The following is a 14020-nucleotide window of genomic DNA, read 5'->3' as shown; positions in this document are numbered from 1 at the left end:
GCCGGGGCCTGGAGAGTAAGACTTGACAGGCTGTGAGGCGGGCGACAGGCAGAGAGTCGCCGATTGCCGCCATTACTAGTAAAATCCCCGGATTTCATTTTAAAAATCTGGTCACCTTAACATACAAACTTTGTAAAATTCAAGCATGCACGGATACCTCACACTCCCTGATTTTATGCTTATGTGTGTATTTTAATCTTTCATTATAGGTTTACTTTGGGCCCAATAGGCATATCTTCAAACTTGCTAGGTCTGACCAGAAATTCCAGCTGAGGCACACAACACACACTGGAGTTATTCTTTTCATTGCAAAACAACACTCTTTGTGCACCGCTATTAGCCTATTTTCTTGCCTCGCCTGAATTCTCAGGCTCTCCAACTCCCAAAAGTTCCCAGGTAGGCCAATAGGTCATTAGGAATCAATGCCAGTTTCACACTGCTGCACTGTGCTTTGGCCACAGCACTGGTGTACCCTCAGTTTTTGTGTGGACTTCTTATAGACTTTCTATTTGGTTGCATGTTTTTGGGGCGCATTTCTGAGAGTGACTCAAGCCCAACTGAAAATAGTAATCTGTTTTAGTTATATGAGAAGATACATTGTTAACTCACCATACTTTGTCAAAAAACAGAAAATCCCAACTATGATGGCAAGGACAAAGGGAACCAGAGATGAGACAGCAGAGACATAGAGCTTAACCCTGGATGGAGAATTGTCTTGTGTTTTGCTTTCTGGAGAAGTTTGTTCTGGGGCTTAAAAAGAAAAGATAATGAAAATTCAGCTCATCCATAGGTAATCATTCCAGTAAAATTTATATGCAGGTCTTTGACTATTGGTTTGACAATCTATATGTACTTCTTGTGTTTATTTAGGTGTTATCAGTAAACTATAAAACTATGCAAAAAACACAACCCTACTTCAACCTAAACACACCCTCAGGCTAAGAAATTATTAAACATTTATCCCATGCATGCAATATTTTTTCAAAAATCTGATCATAGCGAAATCTAGGGGATGTGAAAGGACAGAAAGAAAAGCCGCACACCCAGAGAGTGACATACAGAGGCTACAAAGACCTGACATTCCTCCACACCTTTGTCAAGGCCCTTGGCCACCACCTGTCCTTCTCAGGACCCCAAATTTTCCCAACCTTACCCAGAATGTTGTGCACCACTACTTTAAGAGGAAGGACTTTTTTCCAAGAGGAAACCTGAAACTGTGCATGCCATATGAAGTGACCGACTACTACACTGACTAGAAAAGGTGCCTCGAAATCAAAATATCGACTAGTCTGAAAAGTCCCATCTAACCACTCTGCATAACACACGTGGGAAAGAGATACCCAGAGACTCACCCACCTGTTTATAGACTTCTATATTGAAGGGGCACTGAAGCAAGAAATGGTCCATCATTTCCTCCACCCCACCACACTCCACTCTTGGACAACTATGGTTCTTCACAGAGCAATCCTTTAAGTTGCCCTTCCATAGAGGCTGCCATGGAGCGGGCGCCAGGCCAAGCCCCCTTAACTTAAAAGACATTCTCTCCAGATTAATCATTTGCAGACCCTCTCTCATAACAGGGTCTCGGTAATCAGGTAAGTTTTAATCAGATCAATCCTTTACCTGTAGGAGTTTCCAATACTTCCAGTTGGCAACCTTGGCATGGACATTTGTTTCCTGTCAGGGCTCTGGAAAGTTGTCCGGAAGCTCAAAGCCTTCACCTTCATCTCCCATCCAGAAAACATCACTGTTATCCTAACTGATCTTTGAGCCAGATGCCTCAGCATACTTCTTCAGCCCCGAGATCGCCTCCTCCACCTCACATCAACAGCATAGGCTACGACCCTCGGAGGAGGCTCACCAGGAATGCCCAAAGACACCCCACACAACAGTCCGCTCTCTAACGTTCTGATGAGGGGATTGATTTGGAACTTGTATGGCAGAGGACTGAAGTACACCCAAGAAAATCTCAAAGGACTGTCCGAATTAAGATTCAAGCATTCACAAGAATGAAGCTTTCAGCCCCTCTGGACAAGGTCTTCAGCCAATAAATAAAGCCCCCTCATTAGAGTGTAAGCTCTTCTTAAGCAAAGACTTATGTGAATGAAGAGTTCTCTTTACAATGACAGTGGCAGAATACATCTGGGAATTGAAAACCTCCATAGATTTGTCAGAAAGTGTAAATTATGATAAATATATAATCAACTATGTTTACTGATATATTTTAACAGACTTACCAATTATACTAATGTTGAAATCCAAGTCATGAATAACTGAAACATGATTTTCAACACGCAAAATCCTAATTTTATAGCTCAACCCATCAGTCTCGGACAGGTTCTTCAGAATAATGGTGCAGTTCTCTTGGTAAAGACGACCATGGTAGCCATTTATTCCCTCGAGAAACCCATGGTGGAACCCAATGTGTTTACCTTCAGCGTAGACATCAAAAAATAAATCTAGGCTAGAATGACATAACTCCGGCACTGGCAAGTGAAGATCTGAACCAAACTGACTGCTTATAGTTTTCATTTCCAAAGACATGAAACCTGGGGGCGAAAGGAAAAACAGTATAGAATCAATAGTATATTTAAAACAAAAAACTTCAATAAATGTTTCAAATTGAAAAAACAAAAAAGACTAAAGAAATTACTATATAATAAATTCCTTGTGAAATATGCAATTCGTAAATCCACCAAATAAAGCGTAGTCTAATGCCGCGTACACACGACCGTTTTTCATGACGAGAAAATGCAATTTTTTAAATTGGTCGTGAAAAACGGTCGTGTGTAGGCTCCAGAGCATTTTTCTTGAAAATTTAGAAGCTGCTCTATTTTTTCTCGTCGTTTTTCATAACGGTCGTGTGTACGCTTTAACGAGGGGGAAAAAAACGTAAAAGAAGCAAGTTATGAGACGGGGAAATTCCATTCGAATGGAACTTCCCCTTTATAGTGCCGTCGTACGTTTTGTACGTCACCGCGCTTCGCTCGAGCATTTTTTTTCACGATCGTGTGTATGCAAGGCAGACTTGAGAGGAATCACGGCGAGAAAAACATAGTTTTTTTCAATGACATGAATAACGGTCGAGTGTATGCGGCATAAGTCCCAAAAACCTAAAAAAATTTCACAATTCATTCCACCACCATTATATATGAAAGGAACTCACCCCTAAGCCTCGTACACACGACCGGTTTTCCCGGCAAAAAAACTGCTGGGAGAGATTTTTGCAGTGAAAACCGGGCGTGTGTATGCTCCCTCGCTGGGAAAACTGCCGGGAATCCTGGCGGGAAAAATAGAGAACTTGAAAATTGGCCTGGGAAGAAAGGGGTGAAAGTGCTCAGTATTGAAGCAGTTAAGTGACTTTAAACATGGCACGGTTGTTGGTGCCAGATGGGCTGGTCTGAGTATTTTATACACTGCTGATCTACTGGGATTTTCATGCACAGCCATCTCTCGGGTTTACAGAGAATGCTCCGAAAAAGAGAAAATATCCAGTGAGCGGCAGTTGTGTGGAGGAAAATGCCTTGTTGATGTTAGAGGTCAGAGGAGAATGGGCAGACTGGTTCCAGAAGGCAACAGTAACTCAAATAACCATTATAACCAAGGTATGCAGAATACCACCTCTGAACCCACAACTCATCAAACCTTGAACCAGATGGACTACAGCAGCAGATGGCCACACTGGGTGCCACTCCTGTCAGCAAAGAACAGAAAACTGAGACAACAATTTGCACAGGCTCACCAAAATTGGACAATAGAAGATTGGAAAAACGTCTGGTCTGATGAGTATCGATTTAAGCTTCAACATTCAGATGGTGGGGTCAGAATTTGGTGTAATCAACATAAAAGCACTGATCAATCCTGCTTTGTATCACCAGTTCAGGCTGGTGGTGGTGGTGGTGTAATGGTGGGGGGGGATATTTTATTGGCACACTTTGGGCCCCTCAGTATCAAATGAGCATCGTTTAAACACTACCTGAGTATTGTTGCTGACCATGTCCATCCCTTTATGACTACAGTGTCCCCATCTTTGTTATAATACCCGACTGATCTCTGAACCATGAAGTTTGTAGCGCTCACCCCAGTAAGGGCCATAGGTTCTTTTCCTAGGTTAGTGCAGCGGCAGCCAGGCACACAGGAACAGTCACTCTTTTTGGCTCAATGAACAGTCTAAGGGTTGGCCGTTTTATTGCTGAGTAAACTTGGATGGGATACAGGAAGCTGTGGGATACTCCATTCACACTGTACAGTAACAAGAGGACACTCCTCACTTTGTCACTACTTCTTAGAACAGTCTTGTGACGGACCACCTCGCACCCAGCCTGGGTGCCTCCGCCAAGGTACAGCTTCCTCCACTCTGGAACCAGGAACCAGGTATTATAGCTAAAAATTGCACCCAAGAACAAGATGACACGTGCTTAGGTGCAAACTGGAACTCTTTATTGTGAACTCACCCAGAATATATACCACACAAAATCAGATAGGAGCTTGATCACATTACCATAAACAATGCAAACTTTAAACAGTAATATCATCACTACGGCTAATGAACAGCTACAACAATAGTTCGGTAACTAGGTAAAGTGGACACAATACTAGCAGACAGAAACAATAGGTGACTCCATTAACAATGGAGATCCACACAATAGGAAATTATAAATTGAGAGAACGATACCTTAATAAACAGATTACACATAGCAGCAGGAGACCTCAGCATAAACTGATTATAATTTTCTGCTTAGAGCCTCTGAGTCTGGGGGGGGGGATCGAAGCAGCCAATGGTGGTTTGGACAAAGAGGCCCCAAATTTGTATCTAGGTCCTTGGTTCCCAGAGTGTATGTTTTTGGGGAGTCGTGGACCCGACTCTGAAGCAAAACCACTCCAAATGTCCCCCAGGAACATACCTACCATAGAATAGAGCCCCCTCAAAAGCCAGGGCCCAAGGTCAGTAGGCAAGAGGCTACCCTGCAGTCCCCTCCAAAAGCCCCTGTCCTGGTTGGGTCTGTCACAAGCCTCTCTGAAAGAAGCCATGGGAATGGACACCATAAGAAATGTCCCAGATTAGGAAGAACTGGCACTGATGCACAAGGAATAGTGGCAGAAAACAGTTCCTACGCTCAGGTACTCTCAATGTCTTAGGAAAAAAAGAGAAGAGAACAACAGAAAACAAGATGAATAGATAGATCATCAAAACAATGAACATGAAGTTAAAGGGGTTGTTTTTTCAACTTAATGAATCCTATCCATTAAGGTGAAAAACTTCTGACACTGACCGGCCCCCCAGCCCCCTCAGTTTTACTCACCTGAGACCTTCGTTCCCTTAGCAGATAGATTGGATAGATTGATAGTAGCACAGCCATTGGCGCCGGGGGGCAGGGCCGAGGCCGGCGTTCCGTGTCTATAGATGCTAATATAGATGCAAATGCTGGACTCGGGAGCGCACCCGAAAGGTAACCCCCTGGGAGATCCCCTCTCCCAGGGGGTTAACTAGTGTGGGGAGGAGCAACGAGAGCCGCCAGGGGCGATGATTGGGGGCCACACTATACAAACGTTTCTTGAAACCATCAATGCCCCCCCCCGCTGATACCACCGTCTGTGGAAGGGAATTCCACATCCTTGCCGCTCTTACAGTAAAAAAAACCTCTACATAGTTTAAGGTTAAACCTCTTTTCTTCTAATTTTAATGAGCGACCACGTGTTATTAAACTCCCTTCTGGGAAAAAGTTGTATCCCTATTGTGGGGTCAACGGTACGGTATTTGTAAATTGAAATCATATCCCCTTTCAAGCATCTCTTCTCCAAAGAAGACCTTTCCTCATAACGAATATCCTCCAGACCCTTTATTAGTTTTGTTGCCCTTCTTTGTACTCTCTCCATTTCCAGTACATCCTTCCTGAGGACTGGTGCCCAGAACTGGACAGCATACTCCAGGTTCGGCCGGACCAGAGTCTTGTAGAGCGGGAGAATTATCGTTTTATCTCTGGAGTTAATCCCCTTTTTAATGCCAATATTCTGTTTGCTTTGCTAGCAGCAGCTTGCTGAGCCTATCATCTACTAGGACCCCCATGGTCCTTTTCCATCCTAAATTCCCCCAGAGGTTCTCCCCCCATTGAGTAGATTGCATTCATATTTTTGCCACCCAAATGCATTATTTAAAAATGTTCTACAATAAACCTCATTTGCCATATTGTTGCCCCACCCCATTAATTTGTTCAGATCCACATCCTGTGGAGAAGTTATTGCCCTGCTTAGCTCAGTATCATTCGCAAATACAGAGATTGAACTGTTTACCTCATCCTCCAGGTCGTTTATGAATAAATTAAATAGGATTGGTCCCAGCAGTAGTGTATTTAGGTTTTGCGCTGCCCTAGGCCTTACTAAACTTGTGCACCCCTAATTTAAATATGACCCACCCCTTGCTGTCAAGCCCTTGCTGTTTAAGACCCACCCTGAAATGGGACAGGTATGGTAAAAAATTAACTGTCAGGGGCTATAACCCTCCCTTACTCTATCCAAAATAAAATAAAAAGTGTTGCCTATAGTTCTACTTTAAGCACACATTTCTGATAATTTTATGGAGAGGACTAAGAAGATATAACCATGCCAATGGTGCAGAAGAAAACATATAGCACATTGAGGAATGTTTGTGGTCCAGCGCCCCCCTCCCCCACAGGTGCAGAATGCCAGCCACCCGCATACCAAAAGGAGTATATAGCCCCTTATCATCCCCTCCAAGAGCTAACATACTATTGATGTTAGGCTAACGGGTCTGTAATTCCCAGGGATGTATTTTGGGCCCTTTTTAAATGTTGGTGCTACATTGGCTTTTCTCCAATCAGCTGGTACCATTCCAGTCAGTAAGGAACCTAGTAATTATTGTATTTACAGCTCATGGTTCGTATGCCCCTTATATTGGTGGCCAATTAAATCCTCTCTCACATGGATGGTCTATAGAGGCAGGCTTTTTTAGATTGTTAGTCAGTAGAGAAGAACCTCTTTGGTGGCAATTGAAAATAAGGGTCCCATTTAGGGTGACCACATTTCCAAACTGCCATTCAGGGACACAACCCCTCTCTCACCTTCCCCAAAAAAAGGTAAGGGGGGGGGGGAAGAAACGTAGTCTCGGGGTTGATGTGCCACCAGATGCAGTGCCGCTGTCACTCCCTCTGTATGAGCCACATGCGTAGAAGGAAAGGAGTGGCGTCACTATCTGGAGAGTGAAGATCACACCAGTCCCTGCTGCTTTCCGCTGGAGGAGGTGCCGAGGTGGGTGGGGACAGCAGTGCTGCACTAGGCGCAGGCCTTGCTCCTGGTCTCACTGTCTGAGAGTAAATTGTCACTGGTTGCAATATGCCAGGCAGTGCTGGTCCTAGCAACTAGTTCCGGAAATTTAGTTATTAGTTAGTAGGGGGTGGCTATGTCCTCTATTTCATTCCGGGACATTGTATTGTCCCAGAATAAAGGTGCCCGGGACCTGGGACAGACATGTCAATTGCGGGACAGTCCCGGGCAATCCGGGACACGTGGGCACCCTTGTCCCATTACTTTGGTAGTCGGTTGAACAAATGCTCCCTTACAGGGATTATTGGGGTCAGGGGTTACTTATCTAATAGTCCGAAATTTCTCATTGCTCAAGGAACCCTTAGCCACATGTGGAAGATCCCTAGGGTCCCATGGAATCCAGGTTAAGAAAGGCTGATCTAAATTATGTACAGTAGCTCCTGATAGAAAGGCAAGCTGTTTTTCTCTCTCTCTCTTCCTCTTTGAAAGAGGCCAGAGGGCATTCCAAGGGGGGGTGGGGAAAGGAATGTAGAAATATTAGACTAGCAAAAGTCAACAGCTCAGCCCTTCCTGGTAACCGTGTCCATTTCTGTGTTTCTTCTCTGCAAAACGGAGAGAATCCCTGGATCAGGATTTCGTCTCAAGCCCCCATCGGATAAACTAGCCGGGCTATTTTTCTTCACTTTCCAGCTATCCGGATTTCGCCCCAGGAGTACAAAGGCCAGCCCTTGTGGAGAGACTTGTAGTTCTTTAGTCTCTGCTGGTCTGTTGAGTTGTATACTAATGGTGGTTTCAAGCCAACGAAGATCGACTTTCTTATAGTTAGTCTTTTCTACTGGAACCAAAAGGAATATATTTTTATAACTTGTCTCCTCTACTGGACCTAAAGGCTGGTTGGTTCACACCACAGAAACACACTCCGGATCCCTTCTAGATGTGTTTTTGCATGTACTTTTTGAACGCTGTATTGGGGTCTGGTGTGTTTTTGATGCATTTTTGATGCATTGTAGTGCATTCCGGTGTGTTTTTTACTTTTTTTCTACTGTACTGGGTCTAGTGTGTTTTTGATGCGTTCCGGTGCATTTTTTTATGTGTCTCACTGCATTCCAGTACAGTCTAGTGCAGGAAAAATGCAGCATGTTTTACTTTTTTTTCTGGAACTGATCGCACTGGAGTGAACTATGCCATTGGAAACCATATAACCTACTTTTTTGACACAGAAAAAAAATGCGCAGGACCGCATGTAGTGTGAACCGGCTGTAAAGGAATATATTTTTATAACTTGTCTCCTCAACTGGACCTAAGGAATATCTTTTTGTAACCAGAAGGAAGCTTACTTTTGCCCTTTTCTGTTGCAGTTTTTGTCATTTTGTTGAGAGAGAGAGAGAGAAGAGAGTGAGAATAGAAGAGAGAGGAGGAGAGAGAGAGGAGAGAGCAGAGAGAGGAGAGAGAGCAGAGAGAGGAGAGAGAGGAGAGAAGAGAGTTAGAATAGAAGAGAGAGGAGGAGAAGAGAGAGAGGAGAGACGAGAGTGAGAATAGAAGAGAGAGAAGAGAGAGAAGAGAGAGGAGAGAAGAGAGTGAGAATAGAAGAGAGAGGAGGAGAGAGAGAGAGAGAGGAGAGAGAGGAGAGAGCAGAGAGAGAGAGCAGAGAGAGGAGAGAAGAGAGTGAGAATAGAAGAGAGAGGAGGAGAAGATAGAGAAGAGAGAGAGGAGAGAAGAGAGTGAGAATAGAAGAGAGAGAGAGGAGAGAAGAGAGTGAGAATAGAAGAGAGAGAAGAAGAAGAGAGAGGAGGAGAAGAGAGAGAAGAGGAGAGAGAGAAGAGAGCTAGCTGCCGGTGTTAGGAAAGGAGGAAGTTGCAAAATGTGAATTATAAAAGTCATTGCAGGACTAGAATTCTGGTTCACTGGTGGTGAATCAATCGCTGTCATTGCAAATACATGCATCAGGAATATGGGACCTGCAGTGAATGGTGAATGCCAGATTAATTAACCACTTCAGCTTCCCCCTTCCAGGCCATTTTTTGCTATACGGCACTTCAACTGACAATTGCGCGGTCGTGAGGCGCTGTACCCAAATAATATCGATGTCCTATTTTTCCACAAAGAGAGCTTTCTTTTGGTGAAAGCTTGTCGGGACGGGGGCCCTTTAAAAAACAAAATATTTTTTTTCTTATTTATTTTACTTTTAATTTTTTATTTTGACACAATTAAATTTTTTTTAAAAATTTGTGTCAGTTTTATTCCTGTTACACGGAATGTAAACATCCCTTGTAATACAAAAAAGCATGACAGGACCTCTTTAATATGAGATCTGGGGGTTAAGAAGGCCTCAGATCTCGTATTTACACTAAAATGCAATAAAAAATAAATACATTTATTTTTTCTCCTTTAAGAGCTATGACGTCGCTTCTGCCCTCCCATGCCATTCTATGGTGACAAGCGGGGGCTATCTTCTCCTCAGTCGGCAGCCAGGCATCCACGGGAGAGAACGCGGTCGTCTCTGCTGCTACCGGCGGAGACAACCGGGGCACAGTGGGAGGGGGGTGGGCTACCTCTCCCGCCACCGATAAAAGTGACTTTGCGGCGAATGCGCCGCAGAGACCACTTTTATCCTAAAGAGAAATGCACGCGTTCCCGAAATTACCAGGGTTATGGCAGATAGGGTACGGCGATTTGCACAAAGTGGTTAAACTCCAGTCTTTTTTTTTCATAATTTTTATTGTTTTCTGGATAATTTGTACAAATGTGAGGTTATGGTGCAGAATGTGTCAAATAACACTTATGTCGCATACACACAACGGTTTTTCATGAGGAGAAAAATGCCATTTTTTTAAATTGGTCGTGAAAAATGGTCGTGTGTAGGCTCCACAGCATTTTTCTTGACGAGAAAAATGGGCATTAAAAATTTAGAACCTGCTCTATTTTTTTTGTCGTTTTTCACGTCGTCGTTTTTCTCATCGTAAAAAATGGTCGTGTGTATGCTTTAACGACGGGGAAAAAAACGCACATGCTCAGAAGCAAGTTATGAAAAGGGAAATTTGCATAATCAGCCCAAAGGGTGCCGTCATTCGAATGGAACTTCCGCTTTATAGTGCCGTCATACGTGTTGTACGTCACCACGCTTTGCTCGAGCATTTTTTTTTCACGATCGTGTGTAGGCAAGGCCGGCTTGAGAGGAATCACGTCGATGTCATGAAAAATGTGTGCGGTTAATCTGATAATAATAATTTGCATTCTCAGAGCCGGTTCACACAGGGGCAACACGACTCTGGGCGCGACTTTGCGAGGCGACTTTAGCGCGACTTGGGGCGACTTACAGGGCGACCTCAAGTCGCCTCCAGGACAGGCGACTTTGCCAGTGGCCAATCAAACAGTAATCAGCTCTGTGGGAGGGAGGGGTTTGCCTGATAAAAATTGTTTCTCTTCCTGTAAAGTTGCTTCTGTTAAGACAGGGATCCGACTTTGGAGGTGACTTCCATTGAAATCTATGGGTACAAGTTGCCTAGAAGTCGCCTTGAAGTAGTACAGGAACCTTTTCTGAAGTCGGAGCGACTTCAGTAGTGTACATTAAAAGCGGATGTCCGCTGAAAAAAAAAATATTAAAAGCCAGCAGCTACAAATACTGCAGCTGCTGACTTTTAATATCGGCACACTTACCTGTCCTGGAGTCCAGCGCCATCCGCAGCAGAGGACGAGCGATCGCTCATCACTCTGCTGCCCCCCCCCCCCATCCTCTGTGAGGGAACCAGGAAGTGAAGCGCTCCGGCTTCACTGCCCGGTTCCCTACGGCACATGCGCGAGTCGGTCTGCGCCGTGCTGACTGGCTCCCGCTGTGTTCTGGGAGCTGAGTGTTCCCCAGAACACAACGGGAGGGACGGGAAGTGACGTTCTGCCCGCAGTCTACCCACAGACTGTGTGGCCGGAAGTGGGTGCAAATACCTGTCTTTAGACTGGTATCTGCACCCCCCTGAAAGAAGTCAAATGTGACACCGGAGGGGGGGGGTTCCGATCAGCGGGAGTTCCACTTTAGGGTGGAGCTCCGCTTTAAGACGGCTCTCAGTCCATGTAATTTGTCATGTCGCGTGACTTGGGGCCCCCCCAGGTCCCGGTAGTGTAAACCGTCTCTTAACGTAATAGTAATTGTTAAGCATAGATGAAGTTGGACTATTTTACAGTTTAACTTTTTTTAACAATTCTAGAATAATTCTTTGTCAAAAGCCCATTCTGTATTTAAATCTTTTTTTGATTTTCATTGATATAAATAACATTACAAAACATCACCAACTACATAGAACATATAACATTCCTACAATAGACATACCACAAAGATATTTAAAAAGTCCTTTAATATATATTTATTCCTTAATCTATTAAAAAAGAAAAAAAATATGTTTTCTTTCCCATCTTTCTATCCCCCTCTCTTTCTTCCCCTTCCTCTCTTTTCCCTTCCTTCTTTCCTTCTCTCTCTCCCCTTTCCCTTAACGGTGAAGTAATTTTAATTGTGATTTAATTTAAGGGTGAAAACTAAGGTAGACCCTTAGTATGGTAAACCCATTCTAACTGAGTATTTTAGAGTATGATAAAGTATAATAAAATAAGATATAAAATATGAATAAAATAAAAACAAAAATATAAAAATAAAGGACTTGCACCAGGAGCATAAACTCTAGTCTTGTCAGCCTCGGTACGTTTCGTCACCAGGTGACGCATGCTGAAATCCAGCTGAAGCCAGCTAGAACCTTGTATAGAGAGACAGCCAGAACTCTCACTAGCAATCGGTGTTTAACATTCCAAAACTGGAGCTAAGTTGTGCTTTCAGAGCTCCAACAAAGCTTTACGAAATCTTCACTAAAACATACATTGTTCTTGCTGGTGTTATACTAATGTAATCCGTGACCAGGTCTGGGGTGAGATCGGCACACGCAGTTGAAAATATGACAGGCGTGTTTAGGCGGAAGGAAGAAATTCTTTCAATCTTCGAAGCGTGCAGTGTTTCAAGGAATGAAAACAAAACAAGCAGTTTAAGAACTATTTCTAAAGCCCTGTACACACAATCAACCGTTTTCATCAGACAAAGCGATCGTGTGTGGGCCCCATCGGTTTGTTTTCCATCGGTGAAAAAAAATAGAACATGTTTTTAAATTTTCCTATGGATAAAAAACTGATAGAAAAAAACGATCGTCTGTGTGGAACTCCATCGGAGAAAAATCCACGCATGCTCAGAATCAAGTCGACGCATGCTCGGAAGCATTGAACTTTCTCAGCATGTCGTAGTGTTTTACGTCACCGCGTTGGACACGGTCAGATTTTTGACCGATGGTGTGTAAGCAAGACTGATGAAAGTCAGCTTCATCGGATATCTGATGAAAAACACCATCGGATTAGATTCCTTCAGATATCCGATCGTGTGTACAGGGCATAAGGCTTTTTACAAAACTTTTTACAGGACTTTTGATATGAGATTTTAGCTGGACCCCGTCCATACAGCCTCTCACATCTACAACAATGGCAGTTCAGGCTAAACCGATAATTTAGTAATCACAAATCAACAGCTAGTTTATAATATATACTACTTATGATATTTACTCTATAAGATAGAATACCTCCAACCCCACCACAAAAAAAAAAAAGTTAAGCACTACTTATGATAAGATGCAGTAAAAAAGAAAAGTTACACACTATTTATGATAACATGCACTAAGATAGATAGATAGATAGAGAGATAGATAGATAGTAGATAGATAGATAGATAGATAGATAGATAGATAGATAGATAGATAGATAGATAGATAGATAGATAGATAGATATGCATATTAAAAATAAAATGACTCACTATTTATGATAACATGCAGTAAAAAAAAAAAAAAAAAAAGAATGTTTAGTAATTATAACCACAATGAGATATATATATATATAATGACTCACTATAAAATACATAAAAAAAAGAATGTTTAGTAATTATAACTCAAAGCTCAACAAATCACTTACATAACGCTGGTAAAAGGAGTAGTATTGTACAAGACTTCATAGTGTGATCCTCTCTTCTCTATTAATGTGACCGATCTCTTCCACTGACTCCTGCCAAATGACTCGTTTATCACTTCCTTATGTACACTGGGAACACATGAGCTGAGGATTCCTGGGCTCAAAACCAACATGCAGAAACTACACAGTTTTATGTTCGATGTTTACTACACGGGTTGGTTTGATCCCAATATATTCAATATTTTTCTACAAATTGACAGTATTTATATAGTTACAGAACAGGAGTTTATATTGAAACGTATTTAAGTTAATCCACTGTTTATTTTTATTTTTTTGTTTACAAACTTTTATTGCAAAAGATAGAGAGCGGTACATAGTTGGATATATATAAAAATACAGCATAATTATAAAAGTTGTGGTAAGTTCTTATCAGAAACAGAAATATAATATGACACAGCAAAGCAATTGGGGTTAACAGGCTTTTCTTAGAGATGGGAAAAAACCATGGAGAATCTTGAAAGAATATTGAGGGAAACCATGTTGAAAGGAATGTGGTATAATAGAGAAATTAGTTTGTATTAAAAAAGAGAGGTGAATATTCAGACCAGGGGGACCATTTATTGTTGAAAATGTGCATGGTGTTTTGTAGCGTATGGGAGATTTTTTCCATCAAATTTATCTCGTTAATCCTGTGTTTGAGTGAATTTAGGAGTATTATTGGAGATTTCCATTGAGATGCAATCAGCCAGTGTA

The 14020-nt window shown here is 42.6% G+C and overlaps 1 protein-coding gene across 1 annotated transcript in view; it reads right to left on the bottom strand.

Annotated features, from left to right (window-relative positions):
• Window positions 1-13407, bottom strand: part of LOC120924584 — a 56171-nt gene extending 42764 nt beyond the window's left edge. Inside the window, exons 1-3 of the mRNA XM_040335570.1 lie at window positions 13271-13407; window positions 2238-2549; window positions 610-750 (exon numbers count right to left, since the gene is read on the bottom strand). Coding sequence (XP_040191504.1) covers window positions 610-750; window positions 2238-2549; window positions 13271-13310 — 493 coding nt within the window. The 5' untranslated portion in view covers window positions 13311-13407. The remainder of the gene's footprint in view (window positions 1-609; window positions 751-2237; window positions 2550-13270) is intronic.
• Between the last annotated feature and the right edge of the window lie 613 nt (window positions 13408-14020).

This window comes from Rana temporaria, chromosome 1 (genome assembly GCF_905171775.1).
Source record: "Rana temporaria chromosome 1, aRanTem1.1, whole genome shotgun sequence".
Classification (NCBI taxonomy): domain Eukaryota; kingdom Metazoa; phylum Chordata; class Amphibia; order Anura; family Ranidae; genus Rana; species Rana temporaria.
Note: the sequence above shows the minus strand (reverse complement) of the source record. Positions and strands in the feature narration are given on the sequence as shown.